This window comes from Oncorhynchus gorbuscha, linkage group LG18 (assembly GCF_021184085.1).
Source record: "Oncorhynchus gorbuscha isolate QuinsamMale2020 ecotype Even-year linkage group LG18, OgorEven_v1.0, whole genome shotgun sequence".
Classification (NCBI taxonomy): Eukaryota; Metazoa; Chordata; class Actinopteri; order Salmoniformes; family Salmonidae; genus Oncorhynchus; species Oncorhynchus gorbuscha.
In genome coordinates, this window is record NC_060190.1 from 57,224,842 (window position 1) to 57,247,524 (window position 22,683).

A 22,683-nucleotide genomic window follows, 5' to 3' on the forward strand; every position below is an offset into this window, starting at 1 on the left:
TGTAGCAGACACACATATACACATGAAGTATGGATTCACAACCAATAACACTCTGACATGGTTATTACAGCTGTATATCTATTATCCAGGGCTAGGAGATTGTTACGTTTGACAGCGTTGTGTTGTTGTTTTTACTGGTTTCCCTTAGCATCAACTGTACTGTGAGCAGAGTTTTGGTGTCATGGTCAGTGGTGTGGTTGTGACCAACATGGCTGCCGTTACTCATCTGTAATGAGTATATATCTCCAGGTCTGGGGGCTATGCTTTCTTCCCACAATTTTCTGCATGTTTGCCTCAATCCGAGCAGAAAATGATCCGGGCCTCACATGTGTTTCCAATAAGGACTGCATGCCTGGCGAGGAATTTAGAATCACAGAGTGGGGAGATGGGGTCAAGAGAAGGAGAGAGGAGAAGAGACTGGAGGGGGGGGAGAAGGGGAGAGACTGGACTGGGTCAAGAGAAGGAGAGAGGAGAAGAGACTGGAGGGGGGGGTCAAGAGAAGGGGAGAGACTGGACTGGGTCAAGAGAAGGAGAGAGGAGAAGAGACTGGAGGGGGGTCAAGAGAAGGGGAGAGACTGGACTGGGTCAAGAGAAGGAGAGAGACTGGACTGGGTCAAGAGAAGGAGAGAGGAGAAGAGACTGGAGGGGGGTCAAGAGAAGGAGAGAGGAGAAGAGACTGGAGGGGGTCAAGAGAAGGAGAGAGGAGAGAGACTGGAGGGGGTCAGAGAAGAGAGGGGAGAGACTGGACTGGGTCAAGAGAAGGAGAGAGGAGAAGAGACTGGAGGGGGGTCAAGAGAAGAGAGGAGAGGGGAGACTGGAGGGGGTCAGGAGAAGGAGAGAGGGGAGGGGGTCAGGAGGAGGAGAGGGGGAGACTGGAGGGGGTCAGGAGAAGAGAGGGGGAGAGACTGGAGGTGGGTCAAGAGAAGGAAGGAGAGGGAGAGTCTGGAGGGAGGTGAAGAGAAGGGGAGAGACTGGAGGGGGTCAAGGGAAGGAGAGTGGGGAGTCAGGAGGGGGGGAGACTGGAGGGGGGGGAGAGGAGGGGAGTCAACAGAGGTGGAGAGACTGGAGGAGGGTCAAGAGAAGGAAGAAGAGGGAGAGTCTGGAGGGAGGTGAAGAGAAGGGGAGAGACTGGAGGGGTCAAGAAAAGGAGAGTGGGGAATCAGGAGGGAGAGAGACTGGAGGGGGTAAAGAGAAGGAAGGAGAGGGGAGAGTCTGGAGGGAGGTGAAGAGAAGGGGAGAGACTGGAGGGGGTCAAGAGAGGAGAGTGGGGAGTCAGGAGGGGGAGAGACTGGAGGGGGTCGAGAGAGAAGTCAACAGAGGTGGAGAGACTGGAGGAGGTCAAGAGAAGGAAGGAGAGGGAGAGTCTGGAGGGAGGTGAAGAGAAGGGGAGAGACTGGAGGGGGTCAAGAGAAGGAGAGTGGGGAATCAGGAGGGAGAGAGACTGGAGAGGGTCAAGAGAAGGAAGGAGAGGGAGACTGGAGGGAGGTGTAGAGAAGGGGAGAGACTGGAGGGGGTCAAGAGAAGGAGAGTGGGGAGTCAGGAGGGGGAGAGACTGGAGTGGGTCAAGAGAAAAGTGTGGGGACAAAAGCAGGGGAGGGGGAGAGACTGGAGTGGTCAAGGAAAGGATAGAAGGGGAGACTGGAGGGGGTCAAGAGCAGGAGAGAGGGGGAGAGACTGGAGGGGGTCAGGAGAAGGAGAGACTGGAGGGGTGTCAATAGGAGAGAGGGGGATAGAGACTGAATGGGGGTCAAGAGAAGGAGAGTTGGGGGAGAGGCTGGAGGGGTTGAGAGGGGTGGTCATGAGAGATTGGGAGGATTGAGAGGGGGAGAGTGTAGGAGAGATTGGGGTGAGGGGGGGCCAAGAAAGAAAGCAATAGCAACAATACAGACATAGAGGCTGAAGAACTGAATAATCCATGTCCACAATGTCAGTGCTGTTTCACCTGAAAATGGGGGATGGAAGTGCGAGGTAGAGGATAAATCTCTGTATCACTGTAGAGATGTTGGGAGGGAGCACCCTGTAATTAGAGGTTAACCTCACGCTCGTTTAACAACGCAACCACTATTTCAGGAGGGGAAACCGCTTAGCTGGATCCCTCTCCTCTATCTCCACCCGGCTTGCTCTCACCCCTTTCATCACATGGCCATCTAATTCAATTTCAGCCAATTCAGCCAATTGAAAGTCATATTAATTAACAGTGTGTTCTAGCCTGGTCACTTTTAAATGGTGATGTCCTCTGTGGATTTGAAAATGAATAACCAAATCTAGAATATTTGTAGAAATTATTTTCTGTAAGTAAGCTCCTGTATTTCTGAAGCATGGATGTGTAGCATAGTTGTTCCCTGGAGGCTATAGTGCTGGGACGTTGGCCAGATGGTGGCATCTGCTGCAGGCTGAGAGCCCTGGCCCTGTAGGCCTCCAGCAGCCTGGCCCTGAAGGACCCCAGCAGCCTGGCCCTGAAGGACCCCAGCAACCTGGCCCTGTAGGACACCAGCAGCCTGGCCCTGTAGGACTCCAGCAGCCTGGCCCTGTAGGACACCAGCAGCCTGGCCCTGTAGGACACCAGCAGCCTGGCCCTGTAGGCCTCCAGCAGCCTGGCCCTGAAGGACCCCAGCAGCCTGGCCCTGAAGGACCCCAGCAGCCTGGCCCTGTAGGACACCAGCAGCCTGGCCCTGTAGGACCCCAGCAGCCTGGCCCTGTAGGACCTCAGCAGCCTGGCCCTGTAGGACCTCCCTGGCCCTGTAGGACCCCAGCAGCCTGGCCCTGTAGGACCCCAGCAGCCTGGCCCTGTAGGACCCCAGCAGCCTGGCCCTGTAGGACCCCAGCAGCCTGGCCCTGTAGGACCACAGCAGCCTGGCCCTGTAGGACCCCAGCAGCCTGGCCCTGTAGGACCCCAGCAGCCTGGCCCTGTAGGACCCCAGCAGCCTGGCCCTGTAGGACCCCAGCAGCCTGGCCCTGTAGGACCCCAGCAGCCTGGCCCTGTAGGACCCCAGCAGCTTGGCCCTGTAGGACCACAGCAGCCTGGCCCTGTAGGACACCAGCAGCCTGGCCCTGTAGGACCCCAGCAGCCTGGCCCTGTAGGACCACAGCAGCCTGGCCCTGTAGGACCACAGCAGCCTGGCCCTGTAGGACCACAGCAGCCTGGCCCTGTAGGACCACAGCAGCCTGGCCCTGGCCTGGGAGAGCAGAGCTCTGCTGACACGTCTGTTTAGTTTAGCTCAGCTAACAGCTCCGCTAACAACTAAACCCCCACTGGAAACATCTAAACCAGCCCAGAGAGATCAGGGGTCAGATGATGATGTCACTGCATCATGTCGAATGGAGAAGAAAAACCATTGACTATGTAATTAACAGCCATTCTCACCCCACCCCAACTCACTGGCTGTGGAACAGGCTGAGGGGGGTTTCCATCTGCTTCCCTGGAGCAGTCATGTACTGTGATGTTGTAGCTAGGCTAATTGAGTATCTTCATGACTGAAAGGTAAATGATTGCTTTATCTATCCAGTCAGTGACTGCGTAATGCGGATTGTTTCTGAGGAGTTCTGTACAGTCTTGTTGAGGAGTGATCAGGTCCATACATGGGAGTGTTAGCTTCTCTCCTCCAGCAGTGTGTTTGACCCAGTCGGTGTGTTCCTACTGTCACTGCCAATCAGACCCCAGCTCTGCTATTCCCATCTGTGCTGAGTTTATCTGAATCCCAGCTGATAAAATGTGTGCGTGTTAGAGAGAGAGACTCCCTGAGTCTGTGTCTCGTGGCTCTGGGCTTGGCTCCCACAGTGCACAATGATGTATCTTTGGGGGGTGCACCAAGCCCAAAGACTCTCTATGTGTAGAGCTGGCAGAGGTAAAATGACTTGTTCTATTGGACTGAGCTTAATCTACTGTAATACTTTGATGTCGCTCCCTGGCTCCTCCTCACCTCTCCTCACCAGCTCTCCTCTCCCCCAACCCTTCAGAGTCATTCCAGATAGTTCTGAAGTAGTTTCTGTGGTTAGGAACAGATAAGATTAGCATTCCTTCAACATTATTTTGTTGACATTGAGTTTGATCTCTGAGAAATTAAGTCAATTGTTTGCACCCAAATTGGCCCTTTTTTAATTTATAGGATTCACATAATATTCAATAAATATAGGACCCGACATCCGATTTGGACCACAAAAGACATGAAGAATCCAATAAAATGGTTAAAAGCCACTCACAGACCCGCACACCAGTCCAGTCCCAACCCAACAACCAATATACAGTACAGCGTTCTGTATAGGAGTATGTAGCTGCAGTTTGGAGTATTGATTCTTCATCCTTTGAAACTACATACATGATTTCAGCATAATCTGAGATGGATAGTGTCAATCCTCTTGTGCTTTTTGAGGTGGAACTACCTTCACCTTCATAACCACTCACTCACTTTGAAACCTCTGACGCTCAGATTCTCCCTCAGCCCTATACCATACTACCTCTCTTTGTCTCCAGGCCTTCAATCCCCCCCCCACACCTTACCCTTATCCAGCCCCGGCTCCATGCACCCCTAACCATTCTTCCTCACCTCCATGCAGCCCCATCCCTGTAGTCCCACCAATGCCTTCAGTCGGCCGTAGATCTCTTCCGAGCTGTCAGCACCTAATTGGTTGACCCAGAGGGCATCGTGTGTCATACCACAGGATAATTAATTGACTCCCTCTGACATCATCAGCAGTGGCGGTAGATACACACATAGAAAAGTCCTCCATTACACTGACCAGGCAAAGAGCCACACAACATCAAATGGAATCACGTCTCTCATGTCGATGGAATTGCTCTCTTGAATGTTTGCCAGCCTGCTGCTTCCAGCTGCGCTTCCTCTCTCTCCCCCTGGCCAGAACTCAGAACAAGTCTCCATTGGTTGGGAATATTATTGCCCTCCAACTCCACCAACACCTTGTTGATCTGATGGGAAGCCGGGCCAGCTGGTCTGTAATTGGCTGGTTGGAGCACGGTGTGCTGGAGCGCTAGCCCTTGTTTGGTTCGAACACACACACACACTGCAGCGTTGGGCCATGGCATTCAAAATCTGTCAGGTGGAATTCTTTAGCAAGTGGATTAACACTTGTGCTGGGCTGCATCTGTACAGAACCAGAGGGGAAGGGAGGAGTGGGTGATTAAAACCCACTGAGCACTCCTTAGTTAACCCCCTGTACTGAGTACTCCTTAGTTAACCCCCTGTACTGAGCACTCCTTAGTTAACCCCCTGTACTGAGCACTCCTTAGTTAACCCCCTATACTGAGCACTCCTTAGTTAACCCCCTATACTGAGCACTCCTTAGTTAACCCCCTGTAATGAGCACTCCTTAGTTAACCCCCTGTACTGATCACTCCTTAGTTAACCCCCTATACTGAGCACTCCTTAGTTAACCCCCTATACTGAGCACTCCTTAGTTAACCCCTGTACTGAGCACTCCTTAGTTAACCCCTATACTGAACACTCCATAGTTAACCACCTATACTGAACACTCCTTAGTTAACCCCCTATACTGAACACTCCTTAGTTAACCCCCTGTACTGAACACTCCTTAGTTAACCCCCTATACTGAGCACTCCTCAGTTAACCCCGACACAGAGCACTCCTCAGTTAACCCCCGACACAGAGCACTCCGCAGTTAACCCCGACACAGAGCACTCCTCAGTTAACCCCGACACAGAGCACTCCTCAGTTAACCCCGACACAGAGCACTCCTCAGTTAACCCCGACACAGAGCACTCCTCAGTTAACCCCCGACACAGAGCACTCCTCAGTTAACCCCGACACAGAGCACTCCTCAGTTAACCCCGACACAGAGCACTCCTCAGTTAACCCCCGACACAGAGCACTCCTCAGTTAACCCCGACACAGAGCACTCCTCAGTTAACCCCGACACAGAGCACTCCTCAGTTAACCCCCGACACAGAGCACTCCTCAGTTAACCCCCGACACAGAGCACTCCTCAGTTAACCCCGACACAGAGCACTCCTCAGTTAACCCCCGACACAGAGCACTCCTCAGTTAGCCTCCGACACAGAGCACTCCTCAGTTAACCCCGACACAGAGCACTCCTCAGTTAACCTCGACACAGAGCACTCCTCAGTTAACCCCGACACAGAGCACTCCTCAGTTAACCCCGACACAGAGCACTCCTCAGTTACACCCCCTCAGTTACCCCGACAGAGCACTCCTCAGTTAGCCCCCGACACAGAGCACAGTTAGACACAGAGCACTCCTCAGTTAGCCTCCGACACAGAGCACTCCTCAGTTAGCCTCCGACACAGAGCACTCCTCAGTTAACCCCTGACACAGAGCACTCCTCAGTTAGCCCACGACACAGAGCACTCCTCAGTTAGCCCACGACACAGAGCACTCCTCAGTTAGCCCACGACACAGAGCACTCCTCAGTTAGCCCACGACACAGAGCACTCCTCAGTTAGCCTCCGACACAGAACACTCCTCAGTTAGCCTCCGAAACACAGAGCACTCCTCAGTTAGCCCACGACACAGAGCACTCCTCAGTTAACCCCCGACACAGAGCACTCCTCATTTAGCCTCCGACATAGAGAACTCCTCAGTTAGCCTCCGTCATAGAGCACTCCTCAGTTAGCCTCCGTCATAGAGCACTCCTCAGTTAGCCTCCGACACAGAGCACTCCTCAGTTAGCCCACGACACAGAGCACTCCTCAGTTAGCCCACAACAACAGAGCACTCCTCAGTTAGCCTCCGACATAGAGCACTCCTCAGTTAGCCCACGACACGGAGCACTCCTCAGTTAGCCCACGACACAGAGCACTCCTCAGTTAGCCCACGACACAGAGCACTCCTCAGTTAGCCCACGACACAGAGCACTCCTGTGGCTGGAGTTGGGTCAGTGTCAATGACAGTGTGTTGGCAGCAGCCACTCAATGTTAGTGGTGGCTGTTTAACAGTCTGATGGCCTTGAGATAGAAGCTGTTTTTCAGTCTCTCGGTCCCAGCTTTGATGCACCTGTACTGACCTCGCCTTCTGGATGATAGCGGGGTGAACAGGCAGTGGCTCGGGTGGTTGATGTCCTTGATGATCTTTATGGCCTTCCTGTAACATCGGGTGGTGTAGGTGTCCTGGAGGGCAGGTAGTTTGCCCCCGGTGATGCGTTGTGCCGACCTCACTACCCTCTGGAGAGCCTTACGGTTGAGGGCGGAGCAGTTGCCGTACCAGGCGGTGATACAGCCCGCCAGGATGCTCTCGATTGTGCATCTGTAGAAGTTTGTGAGTGCTTTTGGTGACAAGCCGAATTTCTTCAGCCTCCTGAGGTTGAAGAGGCGCTGCTGCGCCTTCTTCACGACGCTGTCAGTGTGAGTGGACCAATTCAGTTTGTCTGTGATGTGTATGCCGAGGAACTTAAAACTTGCTACCCTCTTCACTACTGTTCCATCGATGTGGATAGGGGGGTGTTCCCTCTGCTGTTTCCTGAAGTCCACAATCATCTCCTTAGTTTTGTTGACGTTGAGTGTGAGGTTATTTTCCTGACACCACACTCCGAGGGCCCTCACCTCCTCCCTGTAGGCCGTCTCGTCGTTGTTGGTAATCAAGCCTACCACTGTTGTGTCGTCCGCAAACTTGATGATTGAGTTGGAGGCGTGCGTGGCCACGCAGTCGTGGGTGAACAGGGGGTACAGGAGAGGGCTCAGAACGCACCCTTGTGGGGCCCCCGTGTTGAGGATCAGCGGGGAGGAGATGTTGTTGCCTACCCTCACCACCTGGGGGCGGCCCGTCAGGAAGTCCAGTACCCAGTTGCACAATCGAGGGCGGGGTCGAGACCCAGGGTCTCGAGCTTGGAGGGTACTATGGTGTTGAATGCCGAGCTGTAGTTGATGAACAGCATTCTCACATAGGTATTCCTCTTGTCCAGGTGGGTTAGGGCAGTGTGCAGTGTGGTTGAGATTGCATCGTCTGTGGACCTATTTGGGCGGTAAGCAAATTGGAGTGGGTCTAGGGTGTCAGGTAGGGTGGAGGTGATATGGTCCTTGACTAGTCTCTCAAGGCACTTCATGATGACGGAAGTGAGTGCTACGGGACGGTAGTCGTTTAGCTCAGTTACCTCAGACATAGAGCACTCCTCAGTTAGCCTCCGACATAGAGCACTCCTCAGTTAGCCCACGACAACAGAGCACTCCTTAGTTAGCCTCCGACATAGAGCACTCCTCAGTTAGCCCACGACACAGAGCACTCCTCAGTAAACCCTCTACACATAGCGCTCTTTTGGGAAAATGCTTCTCCCCCGATCTCTCCCCCTATCCCCCACACCTTCCCAGTCCAGTTTTTTGTTAGGCCAGTCGCAGACCCAGAGCTCCGGATCAGACTTCCCCTATTGATTGGCTGTATTTTTTAAATATTTTATTTATTTATTTATTTGTTTGTTTATTTATTTAGAGGTCCTGTCCCAGAGGGGTGCTTGTACAGCCAGTCTCTAGCAAACTCTCCTGGTCCGGGTCCTAAATTGATGTGCTCATATGTTTGGCCAGCTTGGTGATTCAGCTTGGGCCTGTCCTACTCATGGAAGTGTGACCATACAGTGAATTGAAGTGGTTTGGACTGCATTTCTGTTTATATGCAAAATATTTTCTGCACTAATATATAGCCGTACCCTCATGTACAACATTTAAATTCTTAATCAGGATCATTCAATTTCAGGAACATATCCCTTCTTGTCCTACTGCAGGGGTTTCAAGACTGTTTTGGCCCGCGACCCCATTTTGATGTAAAAAGAAAATGCGACCCCACCAGGTAAAAGATGTGATGTGAACAGTGATGTGATGCCACATTTGTAGGAAGAAAACAGTAACCGTTCTGTTTATTCCAGCCACATCTAGAGGTTATGAACCAAGAGCGAGTCTTTGGCGACCCCATATTCAAATAGTTTGGGAAAAGCTGCCCTATTGTGTGTTTGGAAGGCAGCATATATGACCCCCTACCTTCCACTGCTGTTATACACTTTAACAAGGACAGAGACGGCTTCTGTGTCTGTCTGATAAAGTGCATAGAGATGTTGACGTGGATCTCACTAGGTTTTATTGCAGTCTATCCGTTTGCACGATAAAAGAAAGATGTCCAACATGTTTATCTGATAAGAAATGAAACGCTGTTTATTGCAGGGTGATGTAGCCAGTCTATCAGTCCTTATGACATGTTGGCATGTCGTTGTGTGTACCAGTGTGTATCCACGGTCTTGTATTCAATGCGTAGCCTAGGCCTGTATGTTCTTGTAATTTTTTCATGCATGTGTCTTTGTGTGGGACAGACTCCCACATGTAACTATTCCTCCAGGCTGAGGGGAGAGTGTGTGAGTGTGTCGTGAGTGAAGTGTACACGTGTGTGTGTGTGCGTTTAAAACATATATACAGTTGAAGTCGGAAGTTTGCATACACCTTAGCCAAATACATTTAAACTCAGTTTTTCACAATTCCTGACATTAAATCCTAGTTTAAATTCCCTGTTTTTAGGTCAGTTAGGATCACCACTTCATTTTAAGAATGTGAAATGTCAGAATAATAGTAGAGAGAATAATTTATTTCCGCTTTTATTTATTTCATCACATTCCCAGTGGGTCAGAAGTTTACATACACTCAATTAGTATTTGGTAGCATTGCCTTTAAATTGTTTAACTTGGGTCAAACGTTTCGGGTAACATGTCAATTAGCCTATCAGAAGCTTCTAAAGCAATGACATCATTTTCTGGAATTTTCCAAGCTGTTTAAAGGCACAGTCAACTTAGTATATGTAATCTTCTGACTCACTGGAATTGTGAAATAATCTGTCTGTAAACAATTTTTGGAAAAATGACTTGTGTCATGCACTAAGTACATGTCCTAACCGACCTGCCAAAACTATAGTTTGTTAATAAGAAATTTGTGGAGTGGTTGAAAAACAAGTTTTAATGACTCCAACCTAAGTGTATGTAAACTTCCGACTTCAACTGTATATTTAGGCAGGGAGTCCCATTGAGACCAAGGTCTTTTTTTCAAAGGAGCTCTGCATGACAAGATTAACATAAACCTCAGGAAATTTGACAACAGAAAGAGAGAGAGAGTGAGTGTAGTGTGGCTGGTGGCCAGTGGATCCAGTGTGCAGTCTGGCTGCATTAGCAGGTAATAAATGTGGACTTAAACTCTGGGCCGCTCTCTCTCTCTCCCCCTCCTTAGTCACTACCTCATATGGGTTGTCATATGGCCCATGGTGCTCTGCTCTTTCTTCCTGCTCATTCAGACCATGCTGATGGCTAAACCATCTGAGTCCCATCTGCTTCATGTTGTGCCCCAAGGCCTCCCTTCCCAACCCTGCTCTATAAAAGCACCAATATGGCCGCCGTCTGTCTACCAGGCTTTCCCTCCCCAGCTCCAGCCCCACTCTAAACCCCCCAACCAGCCCTAATATGACTGCCATCTGTCTCCCAGGCCCTCCAGCCCCACTCTAAACCCCCCAACCCCCCCTAATATGGCCGCCATCTGTCTCCCAGGCTCTCCATCCCCAGCTCCAGCCCCACTCTAAACCTCCCTACCACCCCTAATATGGCCGTCATCTGTCTCCCAGGCCCTCCCTCCCCAGCTCCAGCCCCACTCTAAACCCCCTACCACCCCTAATATGGTGGCCGCCATCTGTCTCCCATGCCCTCCAGCCCCAGCTCCAGCCCCACTCTAAACCTCCCTACCACCCCTAATATGGCCGCCATCTGTCTCCCAGGCCCTCCCTCCCCAGCTCCAGCCCCACTCTAAACCCCCCAACCACCCCTAATATGGCCGCCATCTGTCTCCCAGGCCCTCCCTCCCCAGCTCCAGCCCCACTCTAAACCCCCCTACCACCCCTAATATACCCGCCATCTGTCTCCCAGGCCCTCCCTCCCCAGCTCCAGCCCGCTCTATAACCCCTTCAATATGGCCACTGTCTGTCTCCTCTCTCTGCTCTCTTGACAGCAGAAACACCTCCGCGGCATAGGAAATTATTCTCACTTCCAAGTACCTTTTTGAAGTTCTGCCCTATCCTCTTCCCAGGAAGTGAAGAAGCTCACAGCCTTCTGTCTTGCAGACTAGTCTACCTTTGATTCCCTGTCTCTCCTCCTTGGAGGAGCAGGACAGCTGTCCCCATTCTGCTGGAGATTTGATCTATCTCCCTCTGTTTCTTACCTCCTGGAACTGTGGTTACTGACTTCTCCTTTCTTTCTGATTGTGAGAGCTCCTAAACCAGCCCTTGTCAGGCCTGCAGTGTAGTCCCTGCTCCAGTGGTAGATGAGGTAGATGACTAGACAGGCTTGGGGGTCGGAATGGTGCAGGAAAAGGCTTAGTGGTGTAGGCGGACAGCATTTAAAATGTGTAAAAGAGAGTGCTCGAGCAGCAACAGTCCAGCTGTGTCTGAGACCAGAGGTGTGTCTCTGTCTGTCTGGATCTGATTGAGGGAATAGAGGAAAAAGCTCACGCGTCTGATCAGTGTCTGATCTAGTAGACTGGAACCGCTAGAGTCCTTAAGAATGGAAAATACGTTGAGTGAAGACAACAGAATCAAATAAAAATAGTTTTCCTACACATTTGTCTACTCTTAGCTACTGTAGTTAGTGCTGGCTGTTGGGGTACAGTAGTAGATCAAATCAAATGTATTTATAAAGCCCTTCTTAGCTGATATCTCAAAGTGCTGTACAAAAACCCAGCCTAAAACCCCAAAACCCCAAACAGCAAGCAATGCAGATGTAGAAGCACGTTGGCTAGAAAAAACTCCAGAGAAAGGCCAGAACCTAGGAAGAAACCTAGAGAGGAACCAGGCTACGAGGGGTGGCCAGTACTCTCCTGGCTGTGCCAGGTGGAGATTATAACAGAACATGGTCAAGATGTTCAAATGTTCATAGATGACCAGCAGGGTCATATAATAATCACAGTGGTTGTTGAGGGGGCAACAGGTCAGCACCTTAGTACTAAATGTCAGTTGGCTTTTCATAGCCGATCATTCAGAGTATCTCTACCGTACCTGCTGTCTCAGGAGAGTTGAAAACAGCAGGTCTGGGACCGGTAGCACGTCCGGTGAAAATGCCAGGGTTCCATAGCCGCAGGCAGAACATTTGAAACTGGAGCAGCAGCACGGCCAGGTGGACTGGGGACAGCAAGGAGTCATCAGGCCAGGTAGTCCTGCGGCTCTCTCTCTCTCAGGTCATCCTCCTCCGAGAGAGAGAGAGCGAGACTTCCGGCGCCGACAAAGATGGCCGCCTCGCTTCAAGTTCCTACTTAAATTCACACAGGACACCGGATGAGACAGGAGAAATCCTCCAGATATAACAGACTGACCCTAGCCCCCCGACACAAACTACTGCAGCAAGCATACTGGAGGCTGAGACAGGAGGTGTCGGGAGACACTGGCCTCATCCGACAATACCACTGGACAGGGCCAAAGAGGCAGGATATAACCCTACCCACTTTTCCAAAGCACAGCCCCCACACCACTAGAGGGATATCTTCAACCACCAACTTACCATCCTGAGACAAGACCGAATATAGCCCACAAAGATCTCCCCCACGGCAAAGGAAGGGCGCCAACCCAGACAGGAAGATCCGTCAGTGACTCAACCCACTCAAGTGACGCACCCCTCCTAGGGACGGCATGGAAGAGCACCAGTAAGCCAGTCACTCAATCCCTGTAATAGGGTTAGAGGCAGAGAATCCCAATGGAGAGAGGGGAACTGGCCAGGCAGAGACAGCAAGGGCGGTTCGTTGCTCCAGTGCTTTTCCGTTCACCTTCACACTCCTGGGCCAGACTACACTCAATCATATGACCTACTGAAGAGATGAGTCTTCAGTAAAGACTTAAAGGTTGAGACCGAGTCTGCGTCTCTCACATGGGTAGGCAGACCATTCCATAAAAATTTAGCTCTTGGAGAAAGTCCTACCTCCAACTGTTTGCTTAGAAATTCTAGGCACAGTAAGGAGGGCCTGCGTCTTGTGACCGTAGCGTACGTGTAGGTATGTTAAGTAGGACCAACTCGGAGAGATAGGTAGGAGCAAGCCCATGTAATGCTTTGTAGGTTAGCAGTAAAACCTTGAAATCAGCCCTTGCCTTAACAGGAAGCCATTGTAGAGAGGCTAGCACTGGAGTAATATGATAACATTTTGGGGTTCTAGTCAGAATTCTAGCAGCTGTGTTTAGCACTAACTGAAGTTTATTTAGTGTTTTATCCGGGTAGCCGGAAAGTAGATTATTTTATTATTAATTTTCTTCTGTCTCATTTTTGGACAGAAAGTTTCTGATTTTTGCAATGTTACGTAGATGGATAAAAGCTGTCCTTGAAACAGTCTTGATATGTTCGTCAAAAGAGAGATCAGGGTCCAGAGTAACTCCGAGGTCCTTCAGTTTTATTTGAGACGACTTGAGACGACTGTACTACTATCAAGATTAATTGTCAGATTCAACAGAATATCTCTTTGTTTCTTGGGACCTAGAACAAGCATCTCTGTTTTGTCCAAGTATAAAAATAGAACATTTGCAGCCATCCACTTCCTTATGTCTGAGAAACAGGCTTCCAGCGAGGGCAATTTTGGGGCTTCACCAAGTTTCATCGAAATGTACAGATGTGTGTCATCCGCATAGTAGTGAAAGTTAACATTATGTTTCCGAATGACATCACCAAGAGGTAACATATATAGTGAAAACAATAGTGGTCCTAAAACGGAAGCTTGAGGAACACCGATTTGTCAGAGGACAAACCATCCACAGAGACAAACTGATATCTTTCTGACAGATAAGATTTAAACCAGGCCAGAACTTGTCTGTGTAGACCAATTTGGGTTTCCAATCTCTCCAAACGAATGTCGTGATCGATGGTATCAAAAGCAGCACTAAGGTCTAGGAGCACAAGGACAGATGCAGAGCCTCGGTCTGACGCTATTAAAAGGTAATTTACCACCATGACAAGTACAGTCTCAGTGCTTGGGTCTAAAACCAGACTGAAACGTTTTGTATACATTGTTTTGTCTTCAGGAAGGCAGTGAGTTGCTGCACAACAGCTTTTTCTAAAAATGTTGAGAGGAATGGGAGATTCGATATAGGCTGATAGAATTTTATATTTTCTGGGTCAAGGTTTGGCTTTGTCAAGAGAGGCTTTATTACTGCGCCCTTTATTGAGTTTGGTACACATCCGGTGGATAGAGAGCCGTTTATTATGTTCAACATAGGAGGGCCAAGCACAGGATCCAGTATGCAGCTTTAAGGTTTAGAGGCCATGCTGACTTGAGTCGCCAATGACTAGGGTTTTCAATGGTGGGAGGCTTCGGTGTCTCAGACCCCGTAACGGGAGTAGAAGAGACCAGAAAAGGCTCGGCCTCTGACTCACTGCTTAATGGAGAGAACCGGTTGAAAGTTTCTGTCGGCTGAATGAGCGACACTGGTTGAGCATTCCTACAGCATTTCCCTCCAGAAGCCATGAGAAAGTTGTCCGGCTGCACGGACTGTGCGATGGAATTTATACTACTATCTGTACTTACTGGTGGCACAGAAGCTGTTTCATCCTTTCCTACACTGAAATTACCGTTGCCTAACGATTGCGTCAGAAGCTGGGCTTGCAGCATTCTCCTGTGTATTATGAGTACAGCGACTGCAATTAGAAGGCATCATGTTAATGTTACTACTTAGCCTCGGCTGGTGGAGGTCCTGACGAACGACTTCCAGATCAAGCGTCTGGAGTGAAAAGGTTGAATGAAGAAAAGTCACGAGAGGGAAAAACAAAAAAATATAAACGGTAATTAAAAAGTAAAAACCGTAAAGGTGTCAAGTAGCAGAACGTAAACAAGTCTACAAGCTGTGACGTGTAGACAGACGTGTAGACATGTAGACAGCGATATTTAAATTCTCCACCTTTTCTCTGTCTAACTATCCACATGCTTGTCGTCAGTATGCAGAGCTGAAGCCTGACCTACCAAAGTAATTTGTCAAATTGCAGCCAACTGCAAGCCCTCCAATCAGACTCAATGTATTTTGACATGTTTTTCCTGCTGTCGAGTGAGTGGCTAAGGGCCTGTGACGGCCTGAAGCGTCTCTGAATACTAATACAGTTAAGAGTACACACACACCCTCTAAATGACTGTCACCCCGTCGCACTCACCCATGTCATCATGAAGTGCTTCGAGAGGCTGGTCTTTGCCCACATCAATACATGGCACACTGCACCCACTCCGATTTGCCTTCCACTCAAACAGATCCACGGAAGATGCCATTTCCATCGCTATTCACACGGCCCTAACACATCTGGACAAGAGGAACATCTATACTTTGCCTTCGGGAAAGTATTCAGACCCCTTGACTTTTTCGACATTTTGTTACGTTACAGCTTAATTTTAAAATTGAATAAATTATGAGAAATAAAACTAATCTACATATAATACTATAACGACAAAGCCAAAACAGGTTTAGATTTTTTTTGTGCTAAAATAAACTGATATCATATTTACATAAATATTCAGACCTTTTACTCAGTACTTTGTTGAAGCACCTTTGGCAGCGATTACAGCCTCAAGTCTTCTTGGATATAATGCTACAAGCTTGGCACACCTATATTTGGGGAGTTTCTCCCATTCTTCTCTACAGATCCCCTCTATCAGGTTGGATGGGGAGCGTTGCTACACAGCTATTTTCAGATCTCTCCAGAGATGTTTGATCGGGTTCAAGTCCGGGCTCTGGCTGTGCCAATCAAGGAAATTCAGAGACTTGTACAGAAGCCACTCTGCTTTGTCTTGGCTGTGTGCTTAGGGTCATTGTCCTGTTGGAAGCTGAACCTTCGCCCCAGTCTGAGGTCCTGAGTGCTCTGGAGCAGGTTTTCATCGAGGATCTCTTTGTACTTTGCTCTGTTCATCTTTGCCTTGATCTTGACTAGTCTCCCAGTCGCTGAAAAACATCCCCACAGCATGATGCTGCCACCACCATTCTTCAACGTAGGGATGGTGCCAGGTTTCCTCCAGATGTGACACTTGGCATTCAGACCAAAGAGTTGAATCTTGGTTTCATCAGACCAGAGAATCTTGTTTCTCATGGTCTGAGAGTCTTTAGGTGCCTTTTGGCTAACTCCAAGCGGGCTGTCATTATGAGGATTATGAGGAGCCACTGAGGAGTGGCTTCCGTCTGACCACTCTACCATAAAGGCCTGATTGGTGGAGTGCTGCAGAGATCGTTGTTCTTCTGGAAGGTTCTCCCATCTCCACAGTAGATCTCTAAAGCTAAAACCTTCAGGTTCTTGGTCACCTCCCTGACCAAGGCCCTTGTCCCCCTGACTGCTCAGTTTGGCTGGGCGGCCAGCTCTAGGAAGAGTCTTGGTGGTTACAAGCATCTTCCATTTAAGAATGATGGAGGCCACTGTGTTCTTGTGGACTTTCAATTCTGCAGAAATGTTTTGGTACCCTTCCCCAGATCTGTGCCTCGACACAATCCTGTCTCGGAGCTCTATGGACAATTCCTTTCGACCTCATGGCTTGGTTTTTGCTCTGACATGCACTGTCAGCTGTGGGAGCTTATATAGACAGGTGTGTGCCTTTCCAAGTCATGTCCAATCAATTGAATTTACCAATTTCGAAGTCTAATAGCAAAGAGGCTGAATACTAATGTAAATAAATAAAAAATTCATATATATTGCTAAAATTCTGTTTTCCTTTTCTCATTATGGGGTATTGTGTGTAGTAGATTGCTGAGGATATTTATTTTTATTTAATGCATTTTAGAATAAGGCTGTAACGTAACAAAATGCGGAAAAAGTCAAGGGGTCTGAATAATTTTTGAAGGCACTGTATATACAAAAGTATGTGGACACCACTTCACATTAGTGGGTTCAGCTATTTCAGCCTCATTACTGAGAGGTGTATAAAATTAAGCACACAGCCATTCAATCTCCATAGATTAACATTGGCAGTAGAATGGCCTTACTGAAGAGATCAGTGACTTTGAATGTGGCACTGTCATAGGATGCTACCTTTCCAACAAGTCAGTTCGTCATATGTCTGCCCTGCTAGCGCTGCCCCAGTCAACTGTCAGTGCTCTTATTATGAAGTGGAAAGGTCTAGGAGCAACAACGGCTCAGGCGTGAAGTGGCAGGCCACACAAGCTTACAGAACGGGTGCGCCGGGTGCTGAAGCAGATAGCGCTTAAAAATCATCTGTCCTCAGCAGCAACACTCACTATAGAGTTCCAAACTGCCTCTGGAAGCAGCGTCAGTACAATAACTGTTCATTGGGAGCTTCATTAAATGGGTTTCTATGGCCAGCAGCCATACACAAGCCTAAGATCACCATGCTGAATGCCAAACATCGGCTGGAGTGGTGTAAAGTTTGTCGCTGTTGGACTCTGGAGCAGTGGAAACGCATTCTCTGGAGTGATGAATAACGATTCACCATCTGGCAGTCCGTCGGACGAATCTGGGTTTGGTGGAAGCCAGGAGAACGTACCTGCCCCAATGTATAGTGCTTACTGTAAGGTTTGGTGGAGCCGGAATAATGGTCTAGTGATCTGGTGTGTGGTGCCAGGACAACAACCTCTCCCTCAACAGCAGCAAAACGAAGGAGTTTGTTGTTGACTTTAGGAAGCAGAGGGAACACACCGCGATCTGTATCAACGGGACTACAGTAGAGAGACAGTTTTCCTCTCTGTCCACATCACAGATGACTAATAACACCACCACTCTTGTCAAGAAGACGCACAGCTCCTCTACTTCCTAAGACGTCTGAAGAAATGAGGCATGCCACCCCGCATCCTCTCCAAGTAGTACTACTGCACCATCGAGAGTGTCTTGACCAATTGCATCACTGCCTGGTACAGAATTTCTCCATCCACGACCTCGATGCCCTGGGGCTGTGTTCCCACCCATCCAGGACATCTACTTGAAACGGTGCCTGAGGAAGTCCCGCAGCATCATCAAGGACTCTACACACCCCAGCCACGAGCTGTTCACTCACTTACTGTCGGGCAGACTGATAGCAACAGGCTCAGAGACAGTTTCTATCTTCAACCCATGAGACTCCTGAACATTTGAACTGGACTGACCACCAGCACTGACTCTCCACACCTTAACACACACACACCTTACACACACACACATTCATACTACACACATCATAACTGCGGCTACCAAAATCAAATCATTTTTAATATTGCTAATACTTCTCAATTCAAACACTTGCCCCCCCAATCTCCCTCTCCCCAAAACACAAACGTTTCTGTATTATACTTATGCTAAAATGTATTATTCTATTCTACTGAGCCATTTACTTTATGTTCATATTCTTATCTTTTATTATTTCTTATTGTTGAGAATAAACCTGCAAGTAAGTATTTTGTTGGAAGGTGAATACCATGTGAATACCATGTGTATCCTGTACATAAGACTTGAAAACACACACCAGCATGGCCATGTGACTGACTGACCCCATCCTCTATCCAGTGTAATCCTGTCAGGCTGAAGGACCTGGGAGCAGAGGCTGACTCTGAGCTGTCATGCAGTGGAATGGTGGTGTGGTTGAGAAATATCCCCCACTCTGGTGTCACTCACATTAAGGGAATGGAGACATGCTACGCTTTCCAAAAACAGACATGAATATGTCTGATCTCTCAATTTTCTCTTGTTCTGGTCTTTAGACCACAAACCACAATAATGTTTTTGTTTTAGTAACACGACTCTTCCTGTGACTCAGCGGCTTTGTTCTCCTATGGCTCTTGCATGTCATTATGACACAAACACCTGCCTGCCCTGCAGCCTCTCTGCTCTCTGTTCCACCAACACGGCGTCTTTTTAAATCTACGAGGCGTTCGGTTCGCCACACTGTCTGCTGTCGATACTCCCATTCGTCTTCTGCCCGTCTCCCTATTTGACGTGTTGAATTAGCTCATGGCTGGGTAGCCGATTTGTTTAAATGACTTGTTTTATGTGTTGGTGAGGGCTGCGTGTTGTGCCAGGCCTACTATACGCTGCCCTTATCTCCAGTCTGTTCATCAGTGGTTTAATTGGGCCTGGCCGTGTGGTGTTGTGTTATCATGCAGAGCCAGAGTAGTGACACGCGCTGGGGCCTTCTGACCCAGCCTGGTCCCTCTAGTCCTCCCCAGCCCGATCTGGCCCGACCCGACCCAGCCCACTGGCCTCAAAGGCAGGCAGGTTTTACAGAGCTGAACACTGTGCTCTCTTTCTGCTGGGCCATTCTAAGAGGCGGGGGCTGGGGGCCGAGGAGCAGAGTAAGCACAGGACGTATCTGCCTTTTATACGTGCTGGCGTGCCTCTCCCTGCATGTGTCGGGCAGATTTGTGGCAGGGCCCTCTGAACTCTGGGAATATTAGTATGGCTGTGCTGCCTGGAGGGGACAGGGCTCATTGCAACAGTCTGAGAGGAAGGGAGGGAGGAAAATGACTCGCTCTCTCATTCTCACTTTTTTGGGTTAAAGTACTCACCTACACAGCTGTTCAATGGTCACACGAGTGGAGCAGCGGTCTATGGCACTACAGACCCTGGTTCGATTCCAGGCTTTATCACAACCAGCCGTGATTGGGAGTCCCATAGGGCGCCGCATTATTGGCCCGGTGTCATTAGGGTTAGGGTTTGTCAATGTAAATACGAATTTGTTCTTAATTGGCTTGCCTAGTTAAATAAAGGTGAAATCAAAAGTAGAAAGAAAGAAAGAAAGTAGGATGGCATCACGAGTTATGACTGTCCTATGAGCTGTCTCCGTTGAGTCAGTCACCTGCTCTGCCACCCACATCAGGTAAAGAGATACTTCGGGATTTTGGCATCTACTTCCCCAGAGTCAGATGAACTGGTGGATACTATTTTTATGTCTGTGTGTAGTTTGAAGGAAGTTGCTAACTATCGGCATCGCAATTGCTAACTAGCGTTAGCGCAATGACTGGAAGTCTATGGGTAACTGCTCATTACGCTAATGCTGGTTAGCATTGGACACCAAGACATACAAATGGTCTCCACCAGTTCATCTGACTCTGTAGAAGTAGTTAAAGGGCCTCATTGCCAAAATCCCAAAGTATCATTTTAACTTCACCCCGTCTCAATCACTGGATTTACCTTATCATCCCACGTCTGCCCCTGTATCAGTGTTAGTTGGATACACACACACACTCCCTCTCTCCCAGGAGTGTGTCAGTAGTGTGTGAACAGTCTTCCTCAGCCCTCCCATCATAAATGGCTTATCAATATAAATCTGACCATATGTGGCTTTCAGGCACTCCATCATTGCCAGATGGACTGACACACATACACAGAGACACACTGCCAGAGGTGTAAAACTTGTGCATAAATCAGTGGTGGATCAGGGGCTTCTCGGAAGCCATCTCTCTAGCAGCAGTCTGGAAATGTTGAATTTATCTCAACCCTAATAGAAGACAGGTGTCTGTTATAGTGATCCTCTCCACTGAAACCAATGCTCTCTTCTTGCTATGAAGCTCACAGCACAGCTTGGGTAAGTACAGTATGTTCCTCATAACAAATATGTCTGCCAATCTGAGAGAGAAACAAAGATGGGGAGAGATGTTTGAGGGATACCTGATTGAGAGCAAAGTACTGTCTTGCAGACATTGAGAACCTATCATTGGGTTTAGCTGTTTTTTATCCAGAAGTAGCCTATAAAGAGCTCTATCCAGAAGTAGCCTATAAAGAGTTCTATCCAGAGGTAGCCTATAAAGAGCTCTGTCCAGAAGTAGTATATAAAGAGCTCTGTCCAGAAGTAGTATATAAAGAGCTCTGTCCAGAAGTAGCCTATAAAGAGCTCTGTCCAGAAGTAGCCTATAAAGAGCTCTGTCCAGAAGTAGCCTATAAAAAGCTCTGTCCAGAAGTAGCATATAAAGAGCTCTGTCCAGAAGTAGCCTATAAAGAGCTCTGTCCAGAAGTAGCCTATAAAGAGCTCTGTCCAGAAGTAGCCTATAAAGAGCTCTGTCCAGAAGTAGCCTATAAAGAGCTCTGTCCAGAAGTAGCCTATAAAGAGCACTGTCCAGAAGTAGCATATAAAGAGCTCTGTCCAAAAGTAGCCTATAAAGAGCTATGTTGGAGTGAAGTGAGCATGCCATCCAGAGAAGCAGTAGCAGTGTGAGGGCTAGAGGAAGGACTAGAGGAGGGTTAGGCTGGTTGGTGTATGTCTGTCCAGACCCAGACTGATACACCATTAAATTAGGATGAGTTTGTATTGGTAATACTGTCCAATTGAGCTTCAGAGACATGAATAAATGCTGCTGTTGTTGGTAGGATCAACGGGGGTGACATTTTGTGTTTGTGTGTGCGTGTGTCCGCTCTCCGTCCACCAGTGACATTGATTTCCTCTCCCTGTAACTTCCTGTGTGAGCTCACTGACATACTATTTTGATCCCCATCTCTCCTTCTTTCATCCCTCCATCCCTGAGCTCCAGACCACAGCCCTCTCATTTATTAATCATCACCACTGATCTCCGAGGGAGTGTGTGTGTGTGCGTGCGTGCGTGCGTGCGGAAGAAGAAGGAATTAGAGGGGGAGAGAAATGGAAGGAGAGAGAACCAGGCCCTGGCTTTAAGTATACACTTTCTCCACATCCATCTCACTAGCTTCATATCTGCATCTCTTCACCCCTCCATCTCGCCACGGTCCAGATCCAAGACATCCCGTCTGTGTGGACGACATGACGTCATGCAGTTTAGCTCAGGAGAGAGAGAGAGCACTAGCAGGGCTCTGCTGTGAAATAAGGATACTCATGACTTTTCACCATTCACTTTTCCAACGTGTTATGTAATGGATTGCAGTATGAGAATCATTGTGACCTTTGACCATGTAAAGCCATGGTGAAGTCACAACTCCAAAAGGAAATACTCATTTGGTCGTGTACCAAGTACCGAGTCTTATCGTCCTTATCAAGGTGTTTGATAGAGGCTTTTGGTTTGACATTTTCTTTTCTTTGAGATGATTATCTGTCAGAGTTGTTATAAATATGATGTATTGATTGATAATGACATGCTATATATGTTTATCACATTTGAGTTTTCTATTTTCAGATCCCGTTCTCTCTGGTCCAGTTTCCACTGTGGGAGTATTTAAAGGTATGGATCCTCCTCTATCTCTCTGTGCTGTAATGTGTCCCTGTAATGAAGGTGCCATAAAGTCGTAATAGGATGCTTATGTTCTGACACATTTACAGTGGAGTCGGCCCGACTTGGCCATGTCTCCTCGGCAGTAGAGGTTGGGAAATTATTGCCTCGTTTAATGGGTCACCACGGCTACCATCAAATGGAGCTGCAATTAGTCATCATCTCCTAGCATGGTCAACTCCCTCACTCTCTCTCTGTTCCTCTCCTGCGCTATATCTCTCTATCGCTCCTTCTCCATTGTCTGGTCTTGGACACATAAAAGCTGTTTTTCTTTGAAAGCGTTTGTGAGAGTGACATCATGTCTCCGGGGACGCGGGCAGCAGAACATTCCATTAACGTTAGGCCCAAACGGGCAGTGCAGTGTGGATCGACCAGGAGGGGAGGGAGGGGGGTCAATAGACCACACAGCTGTGCGGGAGCGGGGGACGGAACTGCACCCCCCCACCCCCTGCTGCAGAGTAAGACGTGTCATTCACAAGCCCCTCTTTGTCACAATCTCAAAGGCCTTCACTCCAGGCTATCTGCACACAGCCATTAGGAAAAAAGTTTAACTGGACAGGCCAGCTCTGGAATCTGGCCCCTCTCCCCA

The 22,683-nt window shown here is 48.7% G+C and overlaps 1 protein-coding gene across 1 annotated transcript in view; it reads left to right on the forward strand.

The window, feature by feature from the left end:
• Nucleotides 1-22,683, forward strand: part of slc25a26 (solute carrier family 25 member 26) — a 77,906-nt gene that overhangs the window by 26,147 nt on the left and 29,076 nt on the right. Inside the window, exon 6 of the mRNA XM_046312757.1 lies at nucleotides 22,002-22,046. Coding sequence (XP_046168713.1) covers nucleotides 22,002-22,046 — 45 coding nt within the window. The remainder of the gene's footprint in view (nucleotides 1-22,001; nucleotides 22,047-22,683) is intronic.